This window comes from Lepisma saccharinum, chromosome 11 (genome assembly GCF_977018435.1).
Source record: "Lepisma saccharinum chromosome 11, izLepSacc3.1, whole genome shotgun sequence".
NCBI classification, from domain to species: Eukaryota; Metazoa; Arthropoda; class Insecta; order Zygentoma; family Lepismatidae; genus Lepisma; species Lepisma saccharinum.
Genome location: NC_139239.1, coordinates 57,330,773 through 57,355,009, shown reverse-complemented (window position 1 = coordinate 57,355,009; position 24,237 = coordinate 57,330,773). Strand labels below are relative to the sequence as shown.

Below are 24,237 nucleotides of genomic sequence, written 5' to 3'. Positions count from 1 at the left end.
TGTTTGGTCCACATTACATAATACGCAATTAAAATCCCCTGCACTACCTGCAATGTATTGTGGTACTGTATATGTATAAAAATTACTTCTTTCGTTCCGGTATCTTGATCCCGACGGGGCATAAACGTTAATTAATGTCAAGGTTCCCAATTTCCCCATGATTAGTCTTCCACTGGATTCTTTTGGTACTTGGATAAATGATAGTCCTTTACGAACTAAAATTGCAGTTCCTGTACCACTTGAATTATAATTATTATATTCTATGTAATTTTGATTACATTCTAGCAAATTTCGGCCTACTTCTTGCAACATCGCAACATCTATACTTTTTTGATGCAAGAAACTACGTAGTGATTTTAACTTTGTTTCATTTTGTATATTATTTATATTTATATTTGCAACTCGTATTACTGATGTTTCCATATTCCTATATAATACTATTAATAGTATTAAAATAATCCACACTTTTGTATAATACATATTTTCCATACAAATAAATTACTCTAAGTACTATGTTCTTGAGCTGCCTTTTCGCTTTCTTTACTTCGATTACCAGTCCCCATCTTCACTACTGGAGAATTTAATCCAATAATTGGAGCACTATTTGAAAAGTTATTTCCTAATCGTCTGGTAGAACGCCGTTTTGCTATAGAGTTTTTTGTTTTTGTTTTTCGTTTAAGCTTAGTTTCACTTACCTTCATTTGATTACTATTCTCACTCCCACAAGTGGAAATAAGATCACTGTCTTCTTCTGATTCTTGTTTGTCACTCAGTGATTTAGTGGCGGATGCAGTTTCCTCTGGTGATAAGGTAGTGGGGGGGAGGGATGTGTCCATGAATTCTTCCTTTTTCTTCTCACTCTTCATTAATTCTCTTGATTCTTTTTCTTCCTTCGAGTGTTTTTTATCTTGAGGTTCTGACGTTTTTTTATTTGCTCCCTCCTCTTGTGTTCTTCCTATTTGTTTTCCCATCTCATTATTACTGGTTGGCTTCATTTGTGAGGTAACCTCATTTTTCTGCTGATTTGATGCACTAGCTAAACCCTCTGAGCTTACTATGTCGGTCTCACTCCACATTTTACTTTTCACTCCACATTTCTTCTGTCACTTCATCCACTGTTCCATATTCACTGAATTTCCCGTGCACTTGTCTTAATTCAACTTCCATAGGTAAATTAAATACACGTACGTATTTCACTGTTCGACTTGCGTCGCTAATTTTTACTTTCACTACGTTCCCATTATCATACTTAAATTCTAATTCACCTGGGTACTGTTCTAGCAATTTTAACATAGTACGTTGTCGCACTAATTTCAAATAAACACCTCGCGCAGTTGTCGGGATTTGTATTGCTAAAATTTCATCAATACTAAGTTTAAACTTACTGTAAATGAACTCATGCACGTCCATTGCACTGGGTTTTGCTGCTCCACATGCGAAATTTATCAAAATGGTATTTTCACGTTCCATTTCTATCCTTTTTGTTCTTATTAACTATTGTCAAATACTATTACCGACCAGAGTCCTATTTTCCACTTGGCTCAACACTCGCACTCGGTTTTCCACGTCACGCGTTATCTAAGCCCGCACGACTGCTTAGCTTTGACCTGCCTCTCCCGTGGCCAAGCACGGACGACCACTCGACCACAGGGTCGGGCAGGAGAGATGAGGAAAATGGAGCAAAGAGGAGAAGAGAGGATGGAAAGAGATTAGAGGAGAGGAGAAGAAGAGGTTTGACAGGAGAGGAGGAGACGAGAAGAGGGGAGTTGAGAGTAGAGTAGACTAGATAACATGAGAAGAACGAAAAGAAGAGGAGAATAGTGCAGTGGAGTCGGAAATGTAAGACAGGAGAGGAGATAAGAGGAGTGGAGAAGGATGGGATGGGGACAAGAGGCGAGAACAGGAAGGAAGGCGATATGAAATATAAGCAGAGGAGAAGAAGGAGAAGGAGAGATGAGAAAGGAGACGAGAGGAGAGATGAGGTATTTGTAGAAAATATCCTCTCAGCGTCAATAATTGATGCATTGATAAAAATATCGACATGATACATTCAATAATATTTTAAAATTAATTGGAGAATGTATTAGATCGGTGCGAAATGCCTTTTGGCCGAGTTCAGAGCGAGATAAAATCAGCCACGTAAGATCTTTGATTCTACCTGCGATTACACCACTAAAAACATGAATGTAATTTTCATAGTTATAAGGATTATCCAATTTTTCTCCAATTCTCAGTTCTCTGAAATGGAGGTTCTGCTATTTAACATTTCTCCTCCCCCCATCGCTAAATCCAAACAATCATTCCGTTTCACACTGCGTGGACAATGAACACAGTGGGATATATCTAAAACTTACGAAAAATTTTCTGCCACCCGAGGGGCTTGAACCTGCGACCATCAGGTTGACAATCTACAACGATAACCACTACCCTACAAACTTTCGTTCTTCAGAATAGCTAGGAGGAGCTGACCAGTGTGAAATGTAGATGCAACTCTCCTCCTACATGTAATGTGCAAATAATACTTGTTTGCAACAATGAAAACGAAGGTACTACGAATTATCGTTAGAGTAACATAATTCACGATCTTATACGTAAAAATATACCTTTGAACATGTGTCAATTCATTTATTTGTTTAATTTTTTTAGTAAATTCCAGATACAGAACAATGTAGCCACTCTACACTGCTCTTACAAATAATGTTACAATGCTTTTGTTTAATAAAAGGAGAATTGAAAAAAAAAACACGTTGAAAGGAGACTTGAACCTGGGACCGCTAGATGCCCACTCGAGAACTCTAAGCACTACACCACGCCTTTACCTTCCGTTCGAACCAAAATTTTTATATATTCAATCACTCCAATATTGTAAATGTAGTTGGATATTCATGTAGTTGAACTTTTACTTTAATTTTGAATTGCTTATCTTGTATTAGCAGCTATCTTCGAGGGAAAAAAATTGAAGTGATGAAGAAAAACGAGAATATTGAAAGCTGTTGTGAAAATGCGAGTTATTTCTTCTAACTTATCATTGTGATTAGACATTATTAATGGAAAATGTCTAGAGGCTTCTACATTGCAGGGCGCATTAAGTTTGTTTTATCCACAGTAAGGCTAATCGGCTCTCGACCTACAGTTTAAAGTGGCCACCAGTTATCTAATCCGGGACTCCTTTATCACAAGACGGCGGCGTTACAGCTACGCCATCGGAGAGGCTTCGAAGTATTTGAATGGTTATAAATAATCTAAGCTTTTCAACCTGCGAATCCTCAAACTACCTGCACAGCATGTGGTCGTGAAATTAAAAATCAACTGGCATATGTATGTTTATGATTAATTGGAATGATAATTATAAAGAATGATAAATGGCCAAACAGAAATTATAATCTATTTAACATACAGGTTTATGGAAACATTGTTCTGTGGTTTTATTAATGAAATTAAATGAGCACTTTATAACTATTATGTAGAATATCTTTGTTTTGCGTTTCCTTACGCAGCAGCAAATACATTTCATAATACTGTTCTGAACACGAGACTTTCGTCAGAACACGAGGAATTTCGTCTGTTGCAGTATCACAAGAAGAGTACACTGTCCTGCAATGCAGAAGCCTCCAGATATTTTCCATTAATAATGTCTAATCACAATGATAAGTTAGAAGAAATAACTCGCATTTTCACAACAGCTTTCAATACTCTCGTTTTTCTTCATCACTTCAATTTTTTTCCCTCGAAGATAGCTGCTAATACAAGATAAGCAATTCAAAATTAAAGTAAAAGTTCAACTACATGAATATCCAACTACATTTACAATATTGGAGTGATTGAATATATAAAAATTTTGGTTCGAACGGAAGGTAAAGGCGTGGTGTAGTGCTTAGAGTTCTCGAGTGGGCATCTAGCGGTCCCAGGTTCAAGTCTCCTTTCAACGTGTTTTTTTTTTCAATTCTCCTTTTATTAAACAAAAGCATTGTAACATTATTTGTAAGAGCAGTGTAGAGTGGCTACATTGTTCTGTATCTGGAATTTACTAAAAAAATTAAACAAATGAATTGACACATGTTCAAAGGTATATTTTTACGTATAAGATCGTGAATTATGTTACTCTAACGATAATTGTATACTGCTTCAAAGACAAATATTAATGAAATAACTATTTATATTTGTGGTAATTCCTAATTTTACCCCTTTACCCACTCCAGTTCAATGCAAAGATACTTCCGCAAATATCGAATGAAAAGTTTTCTTCATGTGCAATTCTCCTTTAAATGTTTGCGCCGATTCGTAGTGCCTTCGTTTTTATTGTTACAAACAAGTATTATTTGCACATTACATGTAGGAGGAGAGTTGCATCTACATTTCACACTGGTCAGCTCCTCCTAGCTATTCTGAAGAACGAAAGTTTGTAGGGTAGTGATTATCGTTGTAGATTGTCAACCTGATGGTCGCAGGTTCAAGCCCCTCGGGTGGCAGAAAATTTTCGTAAGTTTTAGATATATCCCACTGTGTTCATTGTCCACGCAGTGTGAAACGGAATGATTGTTTGGATTTAGCGATGGGGGGAGGAGAAATGTTAAATAGCAGAACCTCCATTTCAGCGAACTGAGAATTGGAGAAAAATTGGATAATCCTTATAACTATGAAAATTACATTCATGTTTTTAGTGGTATAATCGCAGGTAGAATCAAAGATCTTACGTGGCTGATTTTATCTCGCTCTGAACTCGGCCAAAAGGCATTTCGCACCGATCTAATACATTCTCCAATTAATTTTAAAATATTATTGAATGTATCATGTCGATATTTTTATCAATGCATCAATTATTGACGCTGAGAGGATATTTTCTACAAATACCTCATCTCTCCTCTCGTCTCCTTTCTCATCTCTCCTTCTCCTTCTTCTCCTCTGCTTATATTTCATATCGCCTTCCTTCCTGTTCTCGCCTCTTGTCCCCATCCCATCCTTCTCCACTCCTCTTATCTCCTCTCCTGTCTTACATTTCCGACTCCACTGCACTCTTCTCCTCTTCTTTTCGTTCTTCTCATGTTATCTAGTCTACTCTACTCTCAACTCCCCTCTTCTCGTCTCCTCCTCTCCTGTCAAACCTCTTCTTCTCCTCTCCTCTAATCTCTTTCCATCCTCTCTTCTCCTCTTTGCTCCATTTTCCTCATCTCTCCTCCTTTCTCCTCATTACTTCTCCTATCCACATCTGTCCTATCTTTTCTTCCCTCCTTTACTTTTCCTCTTCCCCTTTCGCTCTCTCTTTTCCCCTCACATTTGTTGTCCCTTTTCGTTTCCTATCTCCTCTTTTCCTTTGTGTAGTCTCATCAGCGATGAAATACTAGATAATCGATTTCCTTTCTTTCAGAAAGTATTTCTTATTTGCGACAAATGTAATAATGATATTTTTAAAGAGTTTTATACAATAATACATGGTTTTATTCCTTTCGCGTATTTCATACATATCTATTGTGCATATGGCAACCCTGAAATTGAGCCTAACTCTACACGCAACCCACCAGCACCTTACGTAATTTGGGTTGCCTAGTTTAAAATGTCGTTGTACTAAAGTTTTTGAGAGGCACTGTACAAGAGAAAGGAAAATATACTACTTTGTCTTCTCAGGTGGCACTTTGCGGACATTTTTAACTGAAAATTAAGAACACTTTAATAATGATAATAGTAATGGTGGGGCTCTCTTTTAAGCCACTAGTTTAAACACTACAGGTCAGAGGGCAATAAATGGAAGACAAGAATAGGGAGACATGGGCTTCGTTAAAGATCCCATGCCAGTATTCTCCTGGCATTAATGAGATGAAACATAGAGAACTTGCCGTCAGTACGGGCGACAACATAACTCGAACGTAACACCTCATGATTACGATGCCCTCACATAATGAACATTATTATATATAAAGTGTAAGTCCACTTTATTCCCAGATTGGCTAATAGTGGAATCCAAACACTACCGTGAATCGAATCCTGGATCTTTTGATTAGATAGTGACAACGTTACCATTACGCCATCGGGGAGATCCGAAGACTGTTTTGTATTTTATTATTCGTTATTTCACATCCTTTTGTGCCTCTTTAGGCCAATCGCGAAGATGTGAATGAATGATGATTAGATTAAATTGATGAAGGGGCATTCGCAAAGGGACACCAATGTCTATGCCGGGAATCGAAACTGGGACCGTTGGTAGCTAGATCGTGAGTGCTTCAGTCAACGGGGTCGGACATTTAGGCGACTGCGACGAAGTTGTGGTAAAGACGACGATAAGAAGAGATGCCGATGAACAATGAAAAAAAAATAATAATAACTTCTTCTTTTTAGAAATTTATTTCTACTATATGAAACGTTGTTTCTCGGAGCAACAGATGATTGCTTCCTGTTCGAGATTAAAACACACACAACATTGCGAAGGCCCTGGGAGGCAGGAAGCTTTCTCTCTCTCTCCAATCCGACGGCACGAATCCTCGTAACCTGCATCCCATCTCCCTCTCACGCAACGATGGATTATCTGGGTCATGTTGGACTTCGAGTCTTCTCCGGTTAAGGGTTTGCACAGCATGTGCTACTGTTTGCACTGTATGAGGCGGGATGTTATTTTTATTGGAAACTCTCCTCCTTCCGCACACACACGTTCGATTCCTCCGATAACCTTCTGCAGCATCCAGCTTCTTGGAATGTATTGAGATAAAGAAAGGTTATCCAACCCTCCCTCTAAAAAAAATAAAACATCGTCCGTTTTATGCTGAATTCTTTGAGCAAATTTTATTGTACAGTAAAAAATAATGAAACAGGTAAAAGACTTTGTACATTTCCAATCAGAGTAATAAAAGAAATCAAGGAGTTGTTAGCACCCATTTTAGAATATCTCTTTAATGAATGTATTGCGAATGGTATCTTTCCCACTAAGCTAAAAATAGCAAAAGTCAATCCAGTATTTAAAAATGGAAGTAAATACCTGGTTCATAATTACAGACCAGTTTCATTATTACCTGTGCTAAGCAAAATTCTAGAAAAGTTACTAAAACGTCGCCTTCCACAGTTCCTTAATAAACACAACATACTATTAAAAGAACAACATGGATTTATTGAAAATAAAAGCACAGCAAGTGCAACACATACATTAATCGAAAACATCTTGCAAGGTATAAACGATAAAAAAATAGTTCTCGGAATATTTTACGACTTGACAAAAGCCTTTGATTTAGTAAACCACAAAATATTAATTTCTAAAATGGAACACTATGGGATAAGGGGTAACGCAGTTGAAATTATGAAATCATACTTATCAAACAGAATGCAATGTGTTGAAATTAGCCACGAAAGAGAAGGAAACGTAAGAAAATACAAATCCACTCTAAAGACATTAAAATATGGAGTTCCCCAAGGATCAATATTAGGCCCACTACTTTTTCTTTTGTACATAAATGATTTACCATTTAATATACAGAATACAAAGATTTTATTGTACGCAGAGGATACTAGCGCAATAATAAAGGGAAATGATGTGAACGAGTTAGAAGCCAACATTGAAAAAGAAGAAATGAAATCTTGGTTTGACAGTAATAAATTACTATTGAATGAACAGAAAACAAATTACGTGCTATTTCACACTAAACAAAACAATAAAATTAAAGATGTAGTAAACAATAGCCATCTTCCAGTAAAATTAGTTAGAGAAACAAAATTTTTAGGAGTTACTATAAATGAAAATCTAAATTGGTCAAACCACGTAAAAATACTTGTTAAAAAACTAAATTCCAAAATATTTGCACTGAGGTTATTAAAACAAACACTTCAAACAAATTCACTAATTCAGGTATATTATGCAATGTTTCATTCACTAATAAATTATGCAATAGAATTTTGGGGGAACTCACCGCCAAGTTTAGAAGCATTTAGAAAACAAAAGCAAGCCATTAGGATTATAGCAGGTATAAAGCCTAGAGAATCGTGCAAAACGTTGTTTAAGAAATTTAAAATATTAACCCTCCCTTCTCTGTACATATATGAAATATCATTACATGCGAGAAAAAAATATTGCGCTGCGAAGTTCAATAGAACACACATATAACACCCGAAATAAACAGCTCTTAAAGCCTTACTTCACCAGGCTAACATTAGTTCAAGAAGGACCCCAACAAATGGCAATTAAAATATCCAACCATTTACCAAATGATATAAAAGCAGAAAGTATGACAAGTTTCAAAAATAAATTAAAGAAACTATTAGTTAATAAGGAATATTATAGCGTTAGTGAATATCTAGATTGTAAATTATAGAAAATTTGTAATTATATATTTTTTTATATGAACTGTAATGAACACTCCAAATACCAATGTGCCGTGCGTCCATTTCGATCTGCAGCCGAGAGATCGGGAGAAGCGTGGCGGGCGGCACTAACGGAGATGCCGACATTTGCGGCCTGAAATGCCCGCTTATTTTTATGGACATATGCAGACATTTATATAAATATTGCAAAACGAGCACTAACCTGTGTTATAAGAGTATGGTTTTAATTTTAGTAGCTTAGTGACTGTATGTGCCGATGATTTTGACACGCCCACCTCTTGTGAAACACGGCGTAGAGGTTTGTTTGGAGAACGTTCTAACGCTGCACCAATATCATCGAGTTTTGCTTCGGTTAGAATCCGTCGTTTTTGCTTAGGTGTTTTAAAATTTAACGATACAGTTTCTCGTAATTTAAGGACAAGATGTCGAACCGTATCTCTGTGTGGAGTTGAAACGCATGGGAATTTCTGTACAAATTACCTACACACGTCTCGACACGAGTTTGTTTTCACGTAGGTACGTGTCATACATAAAAAAATCTTTGTTCTAACGTGAATCTTGCGGCTGGCATTCCAATCGTCTCACTGACACGTCACACATACACACTACAATAACACAAACAAGTAACTGCAAGTAACCAAGAATAACACTCTTGCGCACAGTACGAAATTAACACGCTCTTGGTTTACATTGCTCGCCACTATATTTACAACTCTGTCTTCATCTAGTCGCGAAGGAACAAAAAACTCGAGCTCGGAGATTTCGGATTGCAAGGAAGCTCACGAACACTATTGACTTTTAACGGTTTCTTCTACAGCGTAATCTTGATACAGTGTTGCACATTCAAAACCTCCAAACGATCCCCATCGGCAAAATACTCTTTCAAGGATATAAACTTAAGCAGGACGTTACTGGTCAAAACTATGATTAAAATGTTTTATTATCTGTGGCTCTTAACATCGTTTCTAAAGCGTATTTTTTTGTGTATATAAGAGCAGAACTTGGATGAATTACAGAAGAACTTTTGCGTGTTATAACACAGGTTAGTGATCGTTTTGCAATATTTATATATTTATATATGTCTATAAAAATAAGCGGGCATTACAGGCCGCAAATGTCGGCATCTCCGTCAGCGCCGCCCGCCACGCTTCTCCCGATCTCTCGGCAGCAGATCGAAATGAACGCACGGGTTTACATGGAGTAATAAAATTGAAAAATTTGAAATAAATATTGAAATTTGAGAAGTCATGTTTCACACTTCGAACACCAGAAAAATGTTGAGAAAAATTTAATAAAATACAATAAATTAAATAGATTTTTAGAAAACAAATGAGAAATTATATTACATTAGATACCATAACATACTTTCAAATCCGGCTGTTCTATATGGTAGGGAGCCCGACCCTGTGGCCGAGTGGTTAGCACATCGCGCTGCGACGCCAAGGGTTCCGGGTTCGAATCCTGGTCGGGCTTGGTTGTTTGTGAATGTCCATTCATCAATTTCATCATTTCATCACTCATCCCCATCTTCGCAAATTAGCCAAGAGGTACAAAACGCGAAGTAAAATAAACTAAATCAATCAATCAATCGTATATGGTAGGGAATATTGGACTCTTCGTCAACATGATGAAACTTGAATAAATTGTTTACAAATGAGATTTTTGCTGTCTGTAAGTGGAGGGAGTAACCTTCCGAGACAAATCAGAAGTGAAGAAATCCGAAATAAATTGAAGGTCAAAGTAATGGTGGAATAAATTTAAAAATACCAGTTAAAGTGGAATCAACTTGATCTGAGGATGCCAGATAGCCTCTTGCCTCGAAAATTATTAAATTACAGGCCAGAGCGTAAAATAAATTCAGAAAGACCATATCGCCGATGGAATGATCAATTTTTGTAGTCCGTGGTGGACACCAAGTCACTAACTTGGTTAAAACACACGAGAACACTAAAATATAATGCATTGTCTAGTTTTTTTTAAATAATTTTATCCATTCCTTGGAATTCAAAGTCTTGATCCTTGAGTTCGAAACCTGGATAAGGCGTGGATATTTGTTGATTGGTTTGTCCTATTTTCCTTCTCTTTTCTGCCACTTGTCGCTAAATGCAAAGATGAGGATGAAAGGTGATGATATGAAATTGATGAAAGGACAGTAACAAACATGCATGGACAGGATGCAACACAAACACCACAGAGAATTATACTGGCTGTGAGTCCTAACACTAGAGCTTTGTTTTTAAAATGCAGACCAGGATGTTCTACGTGAAAGTTTATTAACTTTCCACTAATTCCCATCGTCACGATAAAGCCACAGGTAGGAAAGCGATTTTAATAACCAATAATTAATCAGTATTTTTTGTGCAAATGAATAGTAGTGTTAGATAAGCTATAAATAATAATGATCTAAACTGCTCAGTATTTGTAACACTCTCAAATATCAAAAATTTTGTCGCCCAAGAAATCCCTATGACACAGCGCGCAAAAATCTGTCTTACTTACTTTATCTCAAACACCTCTTTAAAAATTAAGCTTGATAATTTGTCACGTCTTCTTACCATGTATAACAAAACACGAACGTTGTGAATATTGTGCATATACTTATAAATTTAGAGTTAGTTCTTTGAGATTTTTACTAAATCTTAATTCGTAAAATCTAGTTCCTTGATGATGATTTCCCTTTCAGTGTGTTTAGTTCTATTTAAATAAACCGGTTTGGCAACACTGACAGCTGGTACTAATGATGCCTTTAAGCGAGCTTTTATAACATTGTAGATCACTATTTGTCACGTTTTGTTTCATATTATATTGTCCAATGCCCCATCCGTTCCCCGTTATTGTGCATACATGATACCCACGGAAGGTATAACCAGCGTAATTCTTGTTGCATGTGATTACGTGTCTTTTGAGCAACCGACGAAAAGAGAAATTGCCTGAGCATTCTTGCTCCTTCCTGCGGAAAAACTCATTTTTTTGTATCGTTTTGCGGTTATGGCGTGTTTATGAGCTCGTTGGAGTGGCCCCTGAAAGCCTGGTGGCCGAAGTCACTTTATATTGTCCGTTGTTAGGAACTGCCAAGCGGCCCTTTTAATTGGCTATTTTCCTTTCAAAGAGGTCATTGTCCACGGACACAGAGATGAGAAACCCATTTTGTCGGTTGATTTCACCTTCTTGAATTCTCCGTCCAAAAATATTGATTCAAGGCTGAAAAATTATTTCTGTAGCAGTTAATCAAATCAGATTTTTTTTTTGGGTAGTGAGTCTTCAGATATAAAGGCAGCAAAGACCGCAAAGGGATCAATAGAATTTGGAAAGATAAATTTTGGCATTCAGGTTAAAGAAGAGATAACTTGATCGAACAAAGTAAATGGTTGTAATTTATTTTCTGCTTCTTAACTAAAAGTTTAAATGTATAAAACAGTAACTTTGTTTGTAGTATTACATGAACGTGAAACTTGATCCCTTACATTAAAAGAGGAACATAAATTAAGAGTATTTGAAATTAAAATCGTTAGAAAAATATTTGGACCTAAAAGGGATGAGGAGACAGGTAAGTGGAGAAGGTTACATACCTTAATTTAGAACTACATAATTTGTATTCATGTCCAGATATTATTAGAATAATTTGCAACAAGTAAGGCCTTCTGCCCGTCGCCAGGCACACGACGCACCAGCTCGATCCCCTCGAAAGACCAAGACCGGGCGACGCTGCCTACAATTTCTCTTTAGTTTAAATGCCTCACTAATTCTCAGTACCTTCGGGACATGAGATCCCGCATCCCAGAGTTCGGGTAAGGGTCTGCTTCTGAACTTGAACTTACATACCTGTGAAATCTTAACTCTATTCTCATGCACGATAACCACTTTGATGCTTGACTTATCCATCATGACCGCACCCGCGTTCCACTGACAAGTGAGAACGCGCATGCGAGTCACAAGGGAAGCAGCACCTTGAGACTGACACACTTGTGGGTCAATAGGGCCTCCACTCCACTGACCAGTGAGGACGGGACACCCCATCAAACCAGAAGCTTGCCAGTAAACCAAATTATTATATATATATAATCCTAATTTACTTTTCAAAGAAACCACACTTTATCAATTACTAAATATATTTACATCTCAGTTCCATCACCGAAAATAACAAAAAGAGAAGATTCTTGTTTTTTACATTAATTGAAGATTTTACAGATCTCAAGCATAGTTGGAGTAAAAAGAAAAATAGACAAACTTCTGGTCATGTTAAAATGCAGCAAAAAAAAAATACTTAACAACTTCAGTTATCTGGTAAGAAGCTTGATACTAAATAACCATAAAGCCAAGAGCACTCTCTTTTCTACTACACATCCTAATCTATTCAAGATTTAATACAACAGTAACCTGGTTTCAACAACTGGGTAATAATTTCACAAAAAGGCCGAAGTTACAACTGGTATCCAAGATTTTACCAGAACAAAATATATTAATATGTTATTAGTCATAAACTCTATATTCCTGTTTCTATAATCTTTTCACACTTACATTATGTTCTTTGAAATTCAGAGGTGTACTACCAACATCAGAGTCTACCTCAAAAACATTCATAATACAATAACAGGGGAACCATTCTCTACCCTTTATAAAAGCCATTTCGGCCACACACATTACAAATATCCAGGTGAAATTCTCTTAACATAATAGGGGAACAAATGTCTACCCTTTATAAACGCCGCCGGCTACTCATATCATAAAAGCAGAACAATAGACCATCACTTAAGGAATTTAAAAAATATATATTTTCGGCCTATAACCTATGTATCCTATATTCACAAAGATATTAAAGTACACCTTCTGACCAGAAGCGTGTTCTCGGATTAATGTTACCAAAGATTTCAAATTTATTTAATGAACTTCCTGACCAGGAAAGTTCCAAAAGATTATTTACTTGCACCTCCTGACTAGGAGAGTGTTCTCGATTTAAAACAACTAAGAATAAAATTTATTAATAGAACCTCCTGACCAGGAGAATTCCGAATGATTTAGAGTATATGAAAAAAAATTAACTCGACGAGAAGATTGTATAACTTAGATGAACCTAGTTTATTTATCATGAATTAATACCGGAGTCACACTGACCAGTGCAAACCCCAGCTAAATTTATAATAGTTATTGATTCTTAATTATTTAGATTATATATTTATATAAGAATTAATTATATACAAGCACGCAAAATCCCCTTTAGAGACCGTGCTGACCAACACTAGTCTCCAAAAGTAGCTTCCGGAAAACATCGGACATTGGGTAAGGGAGAGCTGACCAGCCACTCCCCACACAATGCCCGTATTCTCCAAGCCCTGGACCCTGACACTCGAGGTGATTACCTTAAAAATCGGAAATGTAATAATCTTGGCCAACAAATCTCTCTGTATTTATAGTGCATGGACATGGTGATGGACAATTTGCACGGTAATACTCATGGATCCCACTGTACGACACTTTCGGGGAGTCTAATTATCTAATTATGAAAAATTCAAATTTTATTTTTATTTTGCACCAGTTTTGCACGAAAAATTATTTTGTGTTTGCATGATATCTATTTTAATATTCTGATGTAATTCTTGAATATTCTAAAGCAAATTTCTTGGTAAATTTATGCTTATAATTGGAGAAGAGTATTTAAACACCAATATTGAATAATATATTGAACAAATTTTAATTATTGCAATTTCCAAGCATTGGCATCGGTTGGAATCAGTAAGAGATATCGGTTCAAAGCAGTATCGGCTCAGCCCTACTTTCAACCCTAAGTGCCAATAATTAGCAACTAGAGGGGGCGATGCAGACCCCCCTTTCCCCCACTTCAAATACCACTCTACCCTTACCTGATGAACATGAGACCCCCAAGTATACTGTCATTGTCCGTGTAGCTATTGTTGGAAATGATCATATTGTCATTTTCCTAATAAAAGAGGGATAGGAAGTAATTTAGGTTTGCAAATAGTGTTAAACTGTCTCGATTAGAAACTGCAGTAAGTTTTTCTTAAAAAAGAATACTTACTAATAGAAGTGGGAAAATGTTTGCACGAAGTAGAACTGCACTGTACTGATATTCCGTTGTCCAATGTTACATGTTTTCGAGTCTTATTAATTAAATAATTATTTTACTTCGAGCCGGCCTCCGTGGCGGAATGGTTATCACACCGCACTACGACATCAGGGCTCTCGGGTTCGAATCCCGGCCTGGACATAGGCGTTATTTGTGTGACCCTTCAACAATTTCATCATATCATCACTCATTCTCATCTTCGCGATTAGCCAAATGTGGCAGAAATGCGAAGTAAAATAAAACGAATCATTCAATTTTTACTTCGATTATACAAGAGCTGAAATCCATTTTGCTATCATTATCAATACCCTGATGGTAAGAGACCTGTAGGAAGACCAAGGCAAAAATGGAGGGATAACGTTGAGATGGACCCAAAGCAAATTGGTAAGGATGGAAGAGATTGAATTGATCTTGCGCAAGATAGGGACAGATGGAAGGGCTGGAGTTGCTGCTTAATCCTTCGGGTTTAAGAAGGCTAAAGAGTTAGTTAGTTATGATTAGCAATACTGTTCACACGAAGTTCCACAAGACAACAGTTCTGAAGTACATTTTCCTCGAGAAGTCTATGCTACGGATTGTACTTTAAGAAAAAGGTCATTTACGAAGGGAAAATGAAGACAGGGAAAGAAAAAAAGGCTTAACAGGAAAGAAGGAAAAAGAGAACCAAGGAAAAAGAGAGCTTTCACAACTTTTCTGTCTGTTGGTAATTGCAGCTGGCAGCTAGATTTTATGGCGTCGGATCCGATCTATACAAGCGCTGCTTCATAAGCTTCACGCCGGCTTGTTTGAGGAGATGGATTAAAGTCGCGGTTCGGTCTCGAGCTGGCTACGGCCGTCCCAAGGATTCCTCCCTCCCTCCTAACCCCGTGTCCCACAAATGAAACGAGACATGCGTTCGGAAGTAAGAAGGTCGGAAATTGCCTGTTGATGGATGCCGAATCACAACCGGAGAAGGATGCGTTTTCGGGGTGATTGGAAGAAGGGGTGGAGGGGAGGTTGTACTCGGTTCGAGCGATGATCCATGTGTGGCAAGTCGCAGAGACAAGAAGAAGGAGGAAAGATTGTCTTTCATTCTTGAAAAAAAGCAAAAAAAAGGGCTTTATCTTGGAATGACGGGAGGTCATCCAACCAGTTACGGGGTGACGTGTGGTCAGCACGACGAACCCTCAGTCGTTGTTGTAGGTTTCCATGACGGGGTAAGCTAGTCGTTCGTAGCTCCCCAATTTCCTCACGATGGTGGGTGGCCACTGGTTCCATACACAGGCCGAAATCTCAGGAGAAAAGTTGGTAACGCTTCCCCCAGTGCGCGTCCCGTAGTCGGAGCCCAAAGCATGACACTTCATGCTTGACGCCCACTGAGACGCAGGAAACGCGTCAACAGACCCGTTTCCAGCGTCTCAGTGGGCGATAACCTATAAGATAACCGGCAGACTTCTGGCACGAAAATTCAAGCTTCCGTTCCGCAATTTTCCCTGCAGTAGATGTTACGCCATTTGATTTAAATAGAAGCAGACAACAGAAGTTCTGTTGCCGGATATTTCCGTGTTTCGCCGCGTCTCAGTGGGCGTCAAGCTTTAGACCGCACGGCCACAGAGGACCTTTTGGCATCTATGTAAGAAACCCGGGAGAGAGAGAGAGACAAGGAAGAAATGTCCATAAATACAGAATCTGTGGTTTGCTCTCTCTCTCTTTCTCTCTCTCTCTCTCTCTCTCTTGTCTCCTTGATCCAACAGCCCTCAGGGCCAGAGCCTGCAAAGCGGCTTTTTCACTGGGTGACGCGCGGTTAGCGCATCGAGTCTCATCCCCGTTTTCTGGAGATTTCAAGACAGGAGCACTCTACATCTTTTCAAGTAGCTACCCCAATTGTCCTCACGATCCTGGGTCAATACCGACATTTGAGAAGACTCCCAAAAGGAATCGAACCCGAGACCGCTCGCAACAAAGGCGGGTGGGCTAACCATTTTGCTACACGGAAGCTTGGGCCTGAATCAACTGGACCATCTCAGCTGAAATTAAAATACTTTAAGACAATTACGCCATTTTAATTAGTCGCCTAATCGGTCGAGCGTGTTGGTTGCAGTCTCAGGTTACAATCTTGGCGTGGACATTCGTATTTCTTTGTGAATGTCCCTTCAAGAATTTCGCCTAATAGTTATTCATCCACGGCCTCCGCAATGGCGTAGTGGCAGCACTGTTGTCATGTAATCAAGAGGTACCGGATTCGATCCCCTGTGCACAGCGAAACAGATATCACTGTAAACTGTCACTCTAATCCTGATTACCACACCTAAGCACAAAGTGGACTTTGACTTGGTTAGCTTAAAGAGCCAGAAAAGCTAAGCTAAGATTTGTGATGTAACAGCACTTTAGGGCCAGGGACTACCAAGCGGCACGCGTCGAGTCCCATCGCCGCTGTTGCTTGGCTTTCGAGACCCGATACCGCTACTATTTATTTCAAGTATCTCGCCAATTGTCCTCACGATGCTGGGTGGACACCGAAATTTTGGAGCTCTCTGCGAGGATCGAACCCAGAACCGCTCGCACGAAAGGCGAGAGCGCGAACCATTCGGCGAGTAGGAAGGTAAGAGACAAAAGCTACGTAAAATACAAATTTATACACATATGATTACGAATGATTATAAACCATTAATTACGCTAGATCAGATTTTGGTGAAACGTTCTTAAGGTGTATTTTTAAATAATGCTTGTCACTGCATGTCAAGTGAAATAGATAGATACATACATAGAAGACCTAAGATAAGGCTCTAGTACTCGACTTGTGATGTACAAAAGAGCAGGGCTTTTGCAATATGAGTGGATGGGATGTGAGACCAACAGATTGAATACTAAAGCAGTAACGTAAGGGAAAACGCTTCCCAGAATTCCTTGCGGTAGTCGAAGATTCTTCTGATCCTCGAAGGAACTCGTGGCTCCGAAGTATTTCCTCAGAAGTTTTGATTCCGGCGACGTCTTGCGGTTAGATCCAAGATTCAGGAACCGAAATTCCCGTTGTCATGGTTACAGGAAGCATTCTTCGCGACAAAGAGGAAGACGCCTCCCAGGACCGACAACTCTGGCCCTATAATTAAACCTGCTATTAAGATTTGATCACGCTAATTAAGTGGATATTGAGGAGCAGGCCTATTGATGTCACTCGCAGAAGCGTGAGTGGAAAGAAAGGTTAGAAAGAAGAGAGCGAGAAGAAATGGGCGAGAAGTAATTCCGCAACTAAATAAGGACCTAATCACCCACCAGCCGCTTCTTCGCAGACACAAACAGCGCCTGGTAAGCCGCGAGGAAAATAATCGAACTGACTTTTGTCTGAAGGCTGTTACGTGAACCTAAAAGAGCAAGAAGCTGTTCAGCCCGTAGTCTATAGTCATTATACATATCTATACCTGGGACCGACCTCCCTGGGGGAATTGTTAGCACAGCACGCTTCTACGACGAGGATTCCGGATTCGAATTCCGGCCTGGGCATGAGTGTTCTTCGTGAGTGTCCCTTCAATCACACCATCACACATCCTCATTTTCGCGATTAGTCAAAAGTGGGGAAAAAAGCGAAGTAAAATGAAGCAAATCACTCTAAATCAGGGGCGCTCAAACTAGGGACGGCCAAGAAATTTCGTGTCTGACTTATCTGGTTGCGAGAACATCCTAATCTGGAACCGAAAATCGGGTACCTGGATCCAGATTCGGAATTCTGGATAACTGGATTTGGTCACAGTCTCATTGTTATACGTCTATATGTGCTGAATACTTATAATTCAAATATAAATGTCAAATAAATAAATATTAATTAAATGTAATAATAAAATTATTACATACATTAGAAATAATACACATCGAAATTTTGATTGATTGATTGATTAGATTTATTTTAGTTCGCGTTTCTACCACTTTTGGTTAATTCCGGAGATGTAGGATAATATTAAATAGATGAAGGAACAATCACGCACAAATGTGGACGGTATGCACACAAGTTCCGATTGAGACTCGTAAATCTGTGCAGGGTATACTAACAAGGGAGGTTATCTAAGTGTCCCCCTCCGATTTCCATGAAACTTGGCAGATGTATAGAGGGGCCCGAAGGAAGAAATACGTTTTTTTCTTTTTGTTTCGGCTAAAAAGCTGTTTTAGGGGGCAAAACCTCCCCTCTAATGTCAAGATGAGGACAAATTGAAGTGGGGATCTGACCCCTGTGTCCCCCTCCGATTTTCATGAAACGTGGCAGGTGTATAGAGGGGCCCAAAGAAAGAAATACGTATTTTTATGTTTCAGCTAAAAAACTGTTATAGGGGGCAAAACCCCCTCAAATGTCAAGATGAGGACAAATTGAAGTGGGGATCTGACCCCTGTGTCCCCCTCCGATTTCCATGAAACGTGGCAGGTGTATAGAGGGGCCAAAAGGAAGAAATACGTGGTTTTTTGTTTCGGCTAAAAAATTGTTTTAGGGGGCAAAACCCCCTCAAATGTCAAGATGAGGACAAATTGAAGTGGGGATCTGACCCCTGTGTCCCCCTCCGATTTCCATGAAACGTGGCAGATGTATAGAGGGACCCAAAGGAAGAAATACGTGTTTTTTGTTTCGGCTAAAAAATGGTTTTAGGGGGCAAAACCCCCTCAAATGTCAAGATGGGATGTGACCCCTGTGTCCCCCTCCGATTTCCATGAAACGTGGCAGGTGTATAGAGGGGCCCAAAGAAAGAAATAAGTGTTTTTTTGTTTCGGCTAAAAAAACTGGCCGATACACAAGTTGAGCATTTGAGATAAGAAGTGCATGTCACTGGGAAACACAGCTATCACCGACGAGACGAAGAAAGGCAAATATGCCACGCGAGAGTATACAATGTGACAAAATTCGTTACATAACACACAATACAAGCTTGACACAAATCATGTGCAACGCACCCACCACGACGTATCACCTATGGGCAGTCTGTCAGGAGATACCTCACAAGCAGAGGAGATAAGGGTAAGGGGACGTGAAATGGTGCCAGGAGTCCACAGTTAAACACAATTATCAGGTGTGCTGTAGTGGGATGGTATGTTCGATAAGACATCATGAATCCAAATTCCGTATGTGTGACCCCGTATATAATGGCTCACAGAAAAAAATAAGGACAATCGTTCTGTATGGAGGTATCATGTTGAATGTAGTGAATGTGGTCATATGGTTAATACAGGCATTTAATGCCAGTAGCCCATCTCCTTTAACAGCAGAGGAGGCATATGTCGCAGACATTGTGAAGGACGTCATTTAAAAATCTACCGTAGATCCTACGTACATCGTGGAATTTGCTACTTCCTTGGACTTTGACCAGCAAGACGATACGTATGCACACGCTTTGGAAGATACAGATGATGACACGGAAGAAGACTATACCGACCATTGTTCACCACATACTGTATCCATTGGATATAAACGAAGAGCAGTTGATTTTTGTAGAAGTGGACAGAAGCGACGTTTGTCTCTGACCACCGTGCAAAATCAGTATAAGAAGGTTACCTCAACATGGCAACTACGAAGATGGGAAGAGCAGGTACGTGCAGGAGGAACACGGAAAGAAAAGCTGTGTCAGGTTTCCAAATACGTTTTAGAAAACTTTAGTGATGCCGTGCAAGCGCAGGTTCCAATTCATGATATTGATATTCGGAGATGGGCTCTGCAAGCTAAAGCTGAATTGGACATTCCTCGGTTTACAGCGTCACGGTTTTGGCTTTGGAAATTCAAGAAAACACATCACATCGTGTCCCGGAAGGTCACCAAATTCGTTACACGCACATCTGCTGGCAAGAGGGAACATGTTCAGAACGGACGTGACAGCTTTGTGGATACTGTTAAATCATGTATTGCACAGTACTCTGTCGCAAATGTGTTTAACTCTGATCAAAGTGGTTTTAATTTAGAAATACACAGTGGTCGCACCCTAGGTATTAAGGGAACGAAGAAAGTGGACACTATCGTGCAATCTGTTGGATCCACAACACACAGCTACAACATTCAACCAATTATTTCGGCCGCGGGAGAGGTGTTGTCTCCTCTCTTCGTTGTTCTGAAGGAACCTGAAGGTACCTTTGGACCCTATGTCAACCGAACACTGTTCCGTCCAGCAAATGTGTTCTTTTCAGCCTCTACATCGGGGAAACTGACAACAAATCACTTTAAGACCTGGCTCAAGGAGGTGTACTTCCCAAATACAGGTGATTTCGGTGCTCTGCTATTGGATTCGTGGAGCGGTCATAGTGATATTGTTATGCGCGAGGTGACACCACGAAACAAAACCATTACTCTGTTGACAATACCTAAAGGATTGACTGGCACTCTCCAACCATTAGATGTGTATGGATTTAGGATTTGGAAAAATTTCGTGCGACGGTTTTCCGATCTTGTCCTGTTACTACACAGTGACATTAATCTCCATCTACGCAATAACATTATCAAACTACAATCACTCACACATAACCAGTTGTCCTCACCCAGGTTTCGACACGTCTTCCAATACGCACGGTATAAGAGTGGGTATCTTCCCGAAAGGCCACCTCCATTTGAGAATTCGGTGGCATTCTGTTTTGGTGGTGACAGTAATCCGATATGTGATGTTTGTGGTGCAGTGTCAGTAATCAGATGTGCATGGTGTAACCGAACATTATGTTTACATCATCTTTTTGAGGAGTACCATTACTGTGACGAGTATGTACATTGACACCGTGGAAGCAACAATGGGGGCGGTTTTCAATGTGATGCATGGGTGCTTGTCTTTACTTTGTGTTGGCAGATCGGTTACCATAACGTTGTTTCGTGTTACTTTCGGATGGTAATAAATGTTTTATACATGCTGTATATTCATCTGTGGAACTATCCTCTTGTGTCCTAGGGTATGGATATCACCTATATGATATCTAGGTCATGCTTGATAGGGTTATGGTTCCCGTGTGCGGCTATTTTGATGCTGCGTTACGCTGCTCTAGTCCGTCTATAGGTATGCCCATCCATATCTGGGAACAACGGTGTCTATGAATTTGGCATATCTCTACAATTGCACTGTGTTTGGTACCGACAATCCTATAGTTCTGTGCTGTGTGTGTTCCAATTATATGAGCGTGTTCTTCCTATGCCAGATTTACGTGGTTTCGGGGTCAGATCCCCACTTCAATTTGTTCTCATCTTGACATTTGAAGGGAGGGGGGTTGCCCCCTAAAACCAGCCGAAACGAAGAAACACGTATTTCTTCCTTTGGGACCCTCTATACACCTGCCAAGTTTCATGGAAATCGGAGGGGGACACAGGGGTCAGATCCCCACTTCAATTTGTCCTCATCTTGACATTTGAGGGGTTTTTGCCCCCTAATACAGTTTTTAGCCGAAACAAAAAAAAACAAGTATTTCTTCCTTTGGGCCCCTCTATACACCTGCCTAGTTTCATGGAAATCGGAGGGGACACAGGGGTCAGATCCCCATTGACATTAGAGGGAAGGTTTTGCCCCCTAAAACAATTTTTTAGCCGAAACAAAAAAAACACTTATTTCTTCCTTTGGGCCCCTCTATACACCTGCCAAGTTCCATGGAAATCGGAGGGGAAGCAGGGGTCAGATCCCCATTGACATTAGAGGGGAGGTTTTGCCCCCTAAAACAATTTTTTAGCCGAAACAAAAAAACACGTATTTCTTCCTTTGGGCCCCTCTATACACCTGCCAAGTTTCATGGAAATCGGAGGGGACGCAGGGGTCAGATCCTCATTGACATTAGAGGGGAGGTTTTGCCCCCTAAAACAATTTTTTAGCCGAAACAAAAAAACACGTATTTCTTCCTTTGGGCCCCTCTATACACCTGCCACGTTTCATGGAAATCGGAGGGGGACACTTAGATAAGCTCCCTTGTAAGTGCAAGTGAGATTGACATTTGGGGAGAAAGGATAACCCCTTACAGCCCTCATCGAAATTCAGTATTTCGATATTCATATTGTTTAGAATTATATTATTATTTAACTGTAGCCTCATTAATAGTACAAATAACAACAAGTATTAATATTTTAATATCTATAGAGATCTGAAAACTGAAGTCCTCCCATTCTTTATACACACACACACGGCCGTGGATACTAGTCTTTCCATCTATCCCAAAATGTTTTCTCTTGTAAGTAAAACAATATAGGTGGGTTTCATGTAACATCAGGATGCGCACAGTCGCCATGTTTGCGACGAATTTTATTTGTTGCTTGCAAGGAAATATCCACCATGTAGCGTTCGTTACATGTGCACCAACTGCACAGTTATTTTAAATCACGAATATCTGTGTTAGTATCTCCCGCCCGCCTGCTTGACTTCCGTATGCTTACAAGAACTGGCCTCGATCATGGCTGCTCGAAGCCACAATGCAACAGTTTGTGACGTAGATGAAACACGCCTATAAAATAAGTTGGTTGGTATTTTAAGTCCACTTTATGCACACTAAGGCTAATCGGGACTGGACCTACAACCTATAAAATAAGGATAGAAGTACGAAATATTAGAAATTTTAGGGGTAGCATGTAATGTGAACCTCATTCTGGACACATGACCCCTTTGAACCCTACGAGGAAAGCTCGTGTTCGCATCTGTGAGATGACTGCTACTAAGGGAAATTGTAATTACATTTCCCCCTTTGGAAATTGCCTTCTGGTGCCTTATGGGAGACAGAAAGTCCGTGGAAGAGCGAAATAGTCACGCCTCTCCTTTATTTTCCCTGGCGACATTTACCAAATACGATTCCGCTGACTGCAGCGTCTCCTTTCGATCGGAAGAGTAAACAACGCTTCGTCTGTGCTGGAAACGCACAAAGAACTCTCGCGGATCGTTCGTAATAAAAGAAAGTTATCTCCGCAATATGAATCTGGAAGGTAGCATACATATTATGCCGCACTCTGTACGAGACACATTATTTGTCTATTAGTGTTTTGTCATTCGCTGTGTATTTTTGTTCATAAAAATCTTTTCTCTTCTGCTGGAGTAATTAGAACACCCAGGCAGTGTTTTCACAAAGTCAACAGCGCGAGTTGGTCAATGCAATACCTTATTTGCTACTCTAATGAGTGTCGCCGGCCTCCGTGGTGGAGTGGTTGCCACACCGCGCTACGACCCCAGGGGTCCTGGGTTCGGAATCCCGGCCTGGGCATGGATGTTTGTGAATGTCCATTCATGATTTCATCATATCATCACTCATCCCCATCTTCGCAAATTAGCCAAAAGTGGCACAAGAAGCGAAGTAAAATAAAGCAAATAAATCAGTGGCGTCTCCTGACCCTGAACTTCAGGCGTTGGCAAAGAAGGAATGTTAACCTCTCCCCCTCTCATTTCTGTGAACCAATATTACAAATTTTCTCCGTACCTTTTTGGTGTAATTTTATAAATATTTAGAAAAACATTAAATTACATAAATTATTTTAAATGAAGTAAATACTTCATTTAATGTATTAATATATTTGAAGGGTAAGGAGAAAATTAATATACTATGTTCAATACTTCGCATTACAATTAATTTTTAAAGCACGAGTTTGCAATCAGAGGGGTTGGTGGAACTCCTACCTATCACCCCTAAAAAAAACACCGTGGACATAAGAATGACCCGTTCATTGAAAAATCGCTAAAATGCACATTCCCGGTTTTTCCCCTTACCCTTCATTTATCCTTCCAAAAAGTAAATTTTGAAAAATCAACTGCTCATTACTTATAGTTACTTGAATTCCAGTCTATTCTTCTTTCTTTAGAGAGAAATGCGCTGATCACCGCCTCATAAAATTTCGATTTATCCCCTTCTCGCAGCTTAGAAAGTAATTCTTTCTGGATGGAGATAAGACTTAAATTCGTCATCCGGTTCTG

General features: G+C 39.4%; 2 protein-coding genes across 2 annotated transcripts in view; both read left to right on the top strand.

Moving 5' to 3' along the window:
• LOC145994823 (cGMP-dependent protein kinase, isozyme 1-like) overlaps positions 1–24,237 on the top strand; it is a 331,858-nt gene that overhangs the window by 228,157 nt on the left and 79,464 nt on the right. The gene's annotated exons all lie outside the window — the stretch shown is intronic.
• Positions 19,311–21,087, top strand: LOC145995355 (uncharacterized). The gene is made up of 2 exons (XM_083131963.1): positions 19,311–19,355; positions 19,705–21,087. The coding sequence occupies exons 1-2, from the start codon at positions 19,311–19,313 to the stop codon at positions 21,085–21,087; spliced, it is 1,428 nt and encodes a 475-aa protein (XP_082988089.1).